General features: G+C 46.9%; 1 protein-coding gene across 1 annotated transcript in view; it reads right to left on the reverse strand.

The window, feature by feature from the left end:
• The window catches only part of LOC115619244 (cadherin-5-like), a 181,654-nt gene extending 173,527 nt beyond the window's left edge, over nucleotides 1–8,127 (reverse strand). The window contains 2 exon segments of the mRNA XM_030511294.1: nucleotides 6,805–8,001; nucleotides 8,110–8,127. Of these exon segments, the coding sequence (XP_030367154.1) occupies nucleotides 6,805–8,001; nucleotides 8,110–8,127 (1,215 nt within the window).
• Between the last annotated feature and the right edge of the window lie 1,884 nt (nucleotides 8,128–10,011).

Below are 10,011 nucleotides of genomic sequence, written 5' to 3' on the forward strand. Positions count from 1 at the left end.
ACCCCACGGCCCATAAAGTCACCCACTGAAGACCAGAATACCCTGGCCTTGATGAAAAACAACTAACATTGAGGTTTAAATTGAAAGAGGAATTCCACAGCATTTTATAATTATGGACAAGCCTTTTTTTCTCCCCCTCATTTTGAACAGTGGTCACACAGAGAGCTGCAGTGCCCTGGGAGTTCAAGGCGAGTGCACCCCCCAGCCGTGCCACCGTACAGAGAGAGGGTCCCCCAGTCACATGGAGAATACAGAATCCAGTGATGAGAGCTGCAATGGCAAAATGTGACACAATTTTTTCATTTATAAAATCTTGGTATCTGGCAGAAACAAAAGAAACCTCACAGAGATTTACATGTACTTAAAAGTACACCTACACATCTACTGGGAAGTGATGTCTCTTCTGCTTGCTGACCTTAGCACTTGGGCTTTTCCCTGCGAATGTGCTTTAAAGACAAGTTCTTGGCTGAACAAATCAAGCATATGTTGGACTTTATTTCCTCCCCCCCCCTTTTATTTTCTTTTAATGTTAAGGTCAGCTAAAACCTGATTGCAGTAAGGTATTTATTTATCTGTAAAAGGCAAAATATACATACAGGCTTTTTTTTCTCCACACTACACCCTACTCAAGTCAGTGCTTACATATAACACCACAATTTAAGCAACTTCTGTTTAGTTCTGGGTTTTTGTTCTACCCTGCACCCCCACACCCATTTGGGCAGCAAAACAGCCTTATCTCTGCAGGCTGCTTTGAAAACTGCATAAAACGCATAGAAGCATTCTTTTTATATACACATTTAATTTTAAACATGATCCCACCAAGCCATTAATGTCCACATGATAAATGAGCAACTTTAGCTTCTGCTATTAATTCAACATCTAACAGCCATATTAGCTGACACTCAGCAAAAGGTGGTGCTATAAGTAATGATACAGTTCAAAAGCAGACTCTGATGGCTTAACCTGCACTGACCCAAAAATATATAAAAACTCTGGCTTTCATGTAAGACTGTTTGGCTGATGCATCGTAGCTACACAGTAAAATACTTCAAAATGTCTCTGTCAGTCACCAGGGGATTCAAATAAAGAACACCTGAGAATTGTGCCCACTGGTTTCTTATAGATATGTGAATGAATATGATAATAATTTGAACAGTCTTTTCAACAATAATTTAAAAATATTCTCTTGATGTTTATCAGTAGGTGCACTTTACACAGGCCCCTGTATTCAGTCTCCTCTGCCCACTGAAAACTTATGCAAATTATACAAAAATATGTTTGTGCTTCCCTGCAGAACCTCCAGTTTTGTCTTTGTCCTGGCAGACTAACAGTAGACTATCGTCACCTGAATGAAGTCACACCACCATTGAGTGCTGCTGTACCGGACATGCTAGAACTTCAATATGAACTGAAGTCAAAGGCAGCCAAGTGGGATGCCACAAGTGATATTGCCAATGCATTTTTCTCAATCCCTTTGGCAGCAGAATGCAGGCCACAGTTCACTTTTACTTGGAGGGGCGTCCAGTACACTTGGAACCGACTGCCCCAGGGGTGGAAACACAGCCCTACCATCTGCCATGGATTGATCCAGACTGCACTGGAACAGGGGCAAGCTCCAGAACACCTGCAATACATTGATGACATCATCGTGTGGGGTGATACAGCGGAAGAAGTTTTTGAGAAAGGGAGGAAGATAATCCAAATCCTGCTGAAGGCCGGTTTTGCCATAAAACGGAATAAGGTCAAGGGACCTGCACAGGAGATTCAATTTTTGGGAATAAAATGGCAAGATGGACATCACCAGATCCCCACAGATGTGATCAGCAAGATAACAGCCATGCCTCCACCAACTAACAAGAAAGAAACACAAGCTTTCTTAGGTGTTGTGGGGTTCTGGAGAATGCACATCCCAAATTACAGTCTGATTGTAAGCCCTCTCTATTACGTGACCCAGAAAAAGAATGATTTCAAATGGGGACCTGAGCAACAACAAGCGTTTGAACAAATTAAAAGAGAGACAGTTCATGCAGTAGCCCTTGGAACAGTCCGAACCAGGCAAGATGTGAAAAATGTGCTTTAAGGTGCAGCCAGGGAGAATGGTCCTACCTGCAGCCTCTGGCAGAAAGCGCCAGGGGAGACTCGTGGTCGACCCCTTGGCTTTTGGATTCGGGGATATAGAGGATCCGAGGCCAGCTATGCTCTCACTGAAAAAGAGATACTGGCAGCCTATGAAGGGGTTCAAGCTGCCTCAGAAGTGATTGGCACTGAAGCACAGCTCCTCCTGGCACCCCGGTTGCCTGTGCTGGGCTGGATGTTCAAAGGCAGGGTCTCCTCTACACATCACGCAGCTGATGCTACATGGAGTAAGTGGGCTGCACTAATTACACAACAAGCTGAAATAGGAAATCCCAGTCGTCCAGGAATTGTAGAAGTCATCATGGACTGGCCAGAGGGCAAAGATTTTGGGATGTCACCAGAAGAGGAGGTGACGCGTGCTGAAGAGGCCCCACCATATAATGAACTGTCAGAAAGTGAGAAGCAATATGCCTTGTTTGCTGATGGATCCTGCCATATTGTGGGAAAGCATCGGAGATGGAAGGCAGCTGTGTGGAGTCCCCTGGGACAAGTTGCAGAAACTGCTGAAGGAGAGGGTGAATGGAGTCAGTTTGCAGAGGTGAAAGCCATCCAGCTGGCCTTGGACATTGCTGAACAAGAAAAATGGCCTCTACTTTATCTCTGTACTGTCTCATCGATGGTGGCAAATGCCCTGTGGGGGTGGATGCAGCAATGGAAGCAGAGCAACTGGCAACGCAGAGGTAAACCCATCTGGGCGGCTGCACTGTGGAAGATACCATTGCCCGAGTGCAGAACCTGGTGGTGAAGGTATGCCACGTAGATGCTCATGTACCCAAGAGTCGGGCCACTGAGGAACATCAGAAACAACCTCCAGATGGCTGGAAACATATGCTATGCCCCACACCACTGCCTGGAACACTATCCTGGGCATTGAGAATCAAGTCTTGTGGCGACACGGCACCCCAGAGAGAATTTTGTCAGACAATGGGACTCATTTCCGGAACAACCTCATAGACACTTGGGCCAACGAGCATGGCATTGAGTGGGTTTATCACATCCCCTACCATGCACCAGCCTCTGGGAAAATCGAACGGGGCACAATGGGCTGTTAAAACTACTCTGAGAGCATTGGGCAGTGGAACTTTCAAACACTGGGATACACATTTACCAAAAGCCACCTGGTTGGTCAACACTAGGGGATCTGCCAACAGGGCTGGCCCAGCCCAATCAGAACTTTTACGTCCTGTGGAGGGGAATAAAGTTCCTGTGGTGCACTTTGTCACTTCCTGGTGGACGGTACAAACAGGATTCAGATCTCACGGGGTGAAATTAAGACACAAACGAGGTCAAATGTCCAAATAACGCAGTTTATTATCTAAAACTATTGTAAAAAGTAAAATAAAATAAAAGAGAATAAAAGAGAAGAAGAGGAAGAGTAGTAAAAAAAAAAAAGGATAGAAGCAGATTTGCAGAGAGAGAGAGAATCTAATAGTTAAGTTACCACCACAGAGTCGTATGGCGTCCCATCGTCCAGATCGGTGGGAGAAGTCTTCCAACTAGCCGGTGGTTGTGTGGTACTTTATACCATATTGCATCCAGATGCTGATCAGATAGCCGTTGCCCCAGCATTGTGCAACAACTGCGGCCAGCCATGGGCTGCATCCGTGAATCGTGTGTTTCAGCAGGTATTTATCTGCTAGCTATGCAGTTTGTTCCTGCAAGGACGCTCCTGTCCACTTTTTCGTTCCTGCAAGGACTTTCCCATCCACTTTTTGTTTCTTGCAAGGATGTTCCCATCCGCTTGTCAGAACTGAAACATCCCAGCCTCCTCCCTGTGTAAGGACGAGCAAATGAATCAACAGAGCCGAATCCACAAGTTGTTTCAGAGAGCAATAAAGTCTCTTTCTGAGGGGTAAACAGTCTCACCACACTCGCTACGGTTCATAGATCACAGAGTGCAATGGTTGAGACAAATACCTGTTTTACGTATCAGTCCTAAGTTCACGGAGAGTGATGGTTGAGACAAATATCCGCTTTATGTATCAGTCCTACACACATAAAGAATTTGCTGGGGAAGACAGTCAGGGTTATTCCTGCTTCAGGTAAAGGCAAACCCACTCATGGGATTGCTTTCACTCAGGGACCTGGATATACTTGGTGGGTAATGCAGGAAGATGGGGAAGTCCGGTGTGTACCTCAAGGGGATTTAATTTTGGGGGAAAACAGCCTTTGAACTCAATTATATGCTGTTGCCTGCTATATGACACTTTTATAGCCCATCAGCTAGATGCTCATCTCCACCACTCTGGGCTTTGAAAAGAAGATATGCGTTGTCAGGATCATCAGCAGAGAATGAAGTCATGGGAGAGCCAGCAGCAGCAGCAGAACTGTCCTCAGGCCACCAGCAACTGACCCTGACTTCCCTCCTATCATCACCTCAACAAAGAATGAACTTGGATGAAAGCAGAGGAGCTCAGCAGTGACCAGACAAGTTTGGCGGTGTCATCAGCAGGCAACGACCCAACACTACACACCTCTCCTGCCCTGAAAGACTTAGTAGAGACGGAGCCTGACATCATGGACTGGATGAATTCAGCAACTTTATAGGGATTGGTCCATGGACTAAGGAATGATATCTCTCTCTCTTTGTGTGTGGTGGGTGTGTATATATATATATATATGAGACAAAAACGATGGTATATTGAAAAATGTGGGATCTGAGCATGACGTGAATGATATGGAATAAGGAATGGATACTGTCCTGGGTTTCAGCTGTAGCAGTTATTTTTCTCCTTCTTAGTAGCTGGTGCAGTGCTGTGTTTTCGACTTTAGACTGAGAACAACCCTGATATCACACCGATATTTTTAGTTTTTGCTAAGTAATGCTTACTCTAATCAAGGACTTTTCAGTCTCATGCTCTGCCAGGGAGGAGGGACACGGGAAGCCAGGAGGAAGCAGAGACAGGACACCTGACCCAAAGTAGCCAAAGGGGTATTCCATACCACAGCACGTCATGCCCAGTATATAAACTGGAGGGAGTTACCAGGAAGGCCCAGATCACTGCTCAGGTTGGGCTGGGTATCGGTTGACAGGTGGTGAGCAATTGTATTGTGCATCACTTGTGTTTAGTGTTTTCTTTTCATTTTCCCCTTTTAGTTTTATATTCTCTCTCCTTGTTATTTCCCTTATCAGTATAATTATTGGTGGTAGTAGTAGCAGTTTTGTATTATACCTTAGTTACTGGACTGTTCTTATATCAACCTGTGGGATTTACATACTTTTGATTCTCCTCCCCACCCCTCTGGGAGCAGGGAGGAGGGAAGAAGGGGGGGAGTGTTGCTGCGTTGCTTCAGCCAAGACTTGCAGAAACTAAGCCAACCCCTGGCTTAGGGCTAGAGATCACAGACACCAATATGGAGGATGACCAAATAGCGTTTTATTAAACAACAGCAGGCATTATATGCCTTTCGGCCACACGGAAGTACCTGTGCTGACCCAATCAGAAGGCAGGTTAACAATTTTTACCTTTTATGGTATTGCCGAGCCTCGCCCCACAATTCCCCTCTCCATGCTATGGGGCTTGTGAGAGTATCCAGGGAGGGGCTCTCTCTTTCTGTACATCGCGATATCTTCCGGCCGCCAGACCTTAACTACCTACATTTCCCCCTCCCCATGCACAAATAAGGTGATTAAGATAAAACAATCCTAAAAATACATATCATAAAACTTGGTGCAAACCTAACAAATGTGTGCTGTTTCTATGCTATTTTTTACAAAAATCTAGAAATATACATCGTAAGTTTAGATAGAAAATATAAGGCACGCTAAACAGGATAACTGGGGGACAACTGAGAGTAGTGGTGTATAACTAGGGATAGCTAAAAGGAATTTCAAACGGAAACAGTCTTAGAGCAATCGCTAATGTGCTATTAACATAATGTTAACACTCTCTAGTCAACTTTTAACAAATGAAACGAGCTTGACAGGGTCCAAAAATCACTGCTATTACAATCATTGTGATTGGTCCCATTAGGTAGATATCAGGGTGGTCAGCCATGGTGAATGGTTAAACCATGACGTAAACCAACCTTGCTGTGCCTCTCGTTCCCACCTTTGTTTTTCCAGACCTTCCTGCAATTTGGTCATAGTGTCCCTTACTATTCTGGTGTGGTCTGCATATACACAACACTCTTCCTCTAGTGCAGCGCACACTCCCCCTTGCTGTAGAAACATCAGGTCTGATCCTCTTCCTTGTCATCTTCATTCATCACTGAGACGTACCAGTTGCGAGGGCGTCCGACAATCCAGTCCTGCGGACAAGAACTCACAATTTTCATTAGTTTTATTCTGATTACATGATTATCAGTTATCTGTCTCCTTTAATTCTGCCCTAATACATCTGCTAGGCACCCATCTCAGCAATTCCTCCTTTTCTACTGCTGCATACCCTCTTCCAATTGTACGCAGCCTCCACCCGGATTCCCACTGTAGTTGCCCTGGAAATTTAACATGCACCTGGGGAAAGGTAGCTACTTGTTGTTTTAGATACTGTTTTTCCATTGGCGAGTACTGTTCGTATCCTCTAACATAGTGATTTAAAGCTAACAGGGCTTGATTTAAAATATTAGAGTGGGATCTGTCGTTGCAGCTTGTATGTGGGCTTGTAGGTCGAGATACCACGCCTCCTTCCAGAGAAGGAATAGCAGGCCAGCTAGCACCGCCCTTGCCAGCTGCCTAGCGTCGGCAGGGGCTAGTGGCTGGACATAGGCGGAGTCGAGCAGCATAGGTGTGGTTTCGCTCGACAAACCTTCCTCTTTTATTGCCTTGTGAAGGGCCTGAACCAACTTAGCGTCTAGGGGCGTCCACATAGCTCCTCCTTGTGGCCCAACCTGAACAGGGAACGCCTGTAGAGGCGCGGCCGCAGGTACAGCTTCTAGGGTTACGCCACTTAGCACACAGTCTTTCGCAATCAAGTTCCAATTTGGCTGCGCCACAGGGGGCGGGGTTCCGCCCAGCCGCTCCAAGGCGCGTCTCTGTCTCTTTGTCTGTGCCTTCAGCATATTCATCGTTTTGGCAAGTTCCCCCATAAGGTCCTCCGGTGTTTCATGCTTCTTTTCCTCGACACTCGAGCCCTGAGGAGGTCCAGCGCCACTCGCCGTAGCCTCCTCATTTTCTGACTCAGAGTCAGAATGCATTTCACGCCCACCTCCCCGCCATTCCCGCCATGCCGTTTGTTCCTTTGGGGTACTGCGTTCCTTCTTCCGCGCCCCAAAGGGCCCTACGTCACCGCCACCCACACGTTTCAATCCCAGGTCTAACAATTCCTTGTCGTCTAGATGCCTCAGTACCATGCCTGGGAGCGCATCTAGGGGGTCCAGAGTCTGATTCTTTGGTTCATTCGGCCTAGACTCGCCGCCCCTGATTGCAGCGTCCCCTTTAAGACATTCCTTGTTAAGACGGGCTACAGACTTGCCGCCCCTGACTGTAGCGTTCCCTTTAAGACATTCCTCGTTAAGATGGGCCACAACATCCTCTAACTCCCCCCACGGATATGCTGGTGGCGCGGGGGGCTCCGTCCGTGCGGCCCCTCCCTGCGCACCGGTCGCAGGGGGCTCCTCTTCAGGCTCAGTAACAAGAAATGCCTGCGTCTCAGGCTGCTCCTCCATAGACTTGTCCTCCACCTCGTCCTCCCCACCATCACCAGGCTCGCCAGTCTGCACTGCCGCTGTCGTAGTGTGAGGCGCAGTTTCAAGCGCGGCTCCCCGTAAGTATAACTGCGCCGCCCCCCATGCCTCCCGATCTTGCCGAGCCAATTGCAATAAGGCCAACAACTTTCCCAAAGTGATGAGGGCATCTGGCTTTCCCGCCAGTGCCTGCTCAATCAGTGTTTGCTTAAGTTGTGGCCAATTTTTTGAATTAAATATCTGAGCAGGGTGACCAAGCACCCCACTGTGAATCAAAGATTCCAGGCACGCCTTAATGCTGCCAGATTTGATACAAATCTTAAAATCCTTTGCCAACGTTTTCAGTACCTTAACCGTCACATCCATGCTCGCGAGCTACACCTCTGCCCTCCAAACGGATCACGTCGGGGTCACCACTTGTTGCTGCGTTGCTTCAGCCAAGACTTGCAGAAACTAAGCCAACCCCTGGCTTAGGGCTAGAGATCACAGACACCAATATGGAGGATGACCAAATAGCGTTTTATTAAACAACAGCAGGCATTATATGCCTTTCGGCCACACGGAAGTACCTGTGCTGACCCAATCAGAAGGCAGGTTAACAATTTTTACCTTTTATGGTATTGCCGAGCCTCGCCCCACAATTCCCCTCTCCATGCTATGGGGCTTGTGAGAGTATCCAGGGAGGGGCTCTCTCTTTCCGTACATCGCGATATCTTCCGGCCGCCAGACCTTAACTACCTACAGGGAGTGACCGAGCAGCTGCATGGTTCTGAGTTACTGGCTGGGCTTAACCATGACAGTCTTGCAAAAGAAAAGAAGAATTTTTCAAGTAGAAATGCCAGGCTACTTAAAACTTACGAATCTCCACGTTATACTGGACTAGGCCAAGCACTGTAATAATTTACAGATTGCTTCAGTGTCTGGAAAACTATAAAGCTCCTGTTAAGTTTAAGGATATGTGTATAGTAAGAAGTCTAAACATAAAGAGACCAACAACAGAGGGAAGGTATGTATTTAAGAGTAAAACAGGTAAACCCAATATATACAATGTAACAAAGGTTTAAAAATAAAGAGAAGCAAATATGACAGAGATAAAAGCTGTAGTGTCTCAAATGTAATATACAAAGATTCCCACGTATTCCTTTGGTGGTGCATTCAGCAAGGAAGGGAAGAAATCTGAAACCGTACAGTATCTGGTTGGGCCTGAGCAGATCAATAGAACTTTAAGGAAATAAGGAAGGAGGGATTACCAGTACTATTTTGCTAACATTCACACACAAACATTCTGATTTTAAGTTTATGTGGCGTATTACGGCACGGACTCAGATCAGTGGGAATGCTGAGACTGAGACAAACTTTATTTCAGGCAAGCCTTATTTATACAGTTTCTCAGCCAAGAACTTCCCCTGGGGTTTCTCCACCCAGAACTTCCCGCAGGGTTTTCTCCGCCCCGAATTTCCCACAGGCTTTTGCAAGGGGACTTTCCACAGGGACTTTACACAGCATGTTGCTTATCTGTGCCCGAGGCTATCACGTGCTGTCCACGCGCCGCCGCGTCAGCTTTATGAGCAGTCCATGCACTCCACTGATTCGTCCGGGTATTCATGACTCAGCCTTATGGCCTAGCCTGGCCTATTAAGCCCAGGGCTTGTTCGGTATCAAGGTCTCGCTGCATTTGTTTCAAGGACTGCTCAAGCTTGGCATGCTGATGCCATCTCTCCCCACCAGTTTATGACATGTCAAATAGAAATACAGAATAGTTACGGTTGGAAAGGACCTTAAGATCATCTAGTTCCAACCCCCCTGCCATGGGCAGGGACACCTTGCACTAAACCATGTCACCCAAGACTCAATCCAACCTGGCCTTGAACACTGCCAGGGATGGAGCATCCACAACTTCCTTGGGCAACCCATTCCAGTGCCTCACCACCCTCACAGTAAAGAACTTCCTTATATCCAATCTGAACGTCCCCTATTTAAGTTTGAAGCCATTACCCCTTGTCCTACCACTACAGAAACTAAGGAAGAGTCCCTCCCCAGCATCCTTAAAGGCCCCCTTCAGATACAGGAAGGCTGCTATGAGGTCTCCACGCAGCTTTCTCTTCTCCAGGCTGAACAGCCCCAACTTTCTCAGCCTGGCTTCATACGGGAGGTGCTCCAGCCCCCTTATCATCCTCATGGCCCTTCTCTGGACTTTCTCCAACAGCTCCAGGTCCTTCTTATGTTGAGGACACCAGAACTGTACGCAGT

This window comes from Strigops habroptila, chromosome W (genome assembly GCF_004027225.2).
Source record: "Strigops habroptila isolate Jane chromosome W, bStrHab1.2.pri, whole genome shotgun sequence".
Lineage (NCBI taxonomy): Eukaryota > Metazoa > Chordata > Aves > Psittaciformes > Psittacidae > Strigops > Strigops habroptila.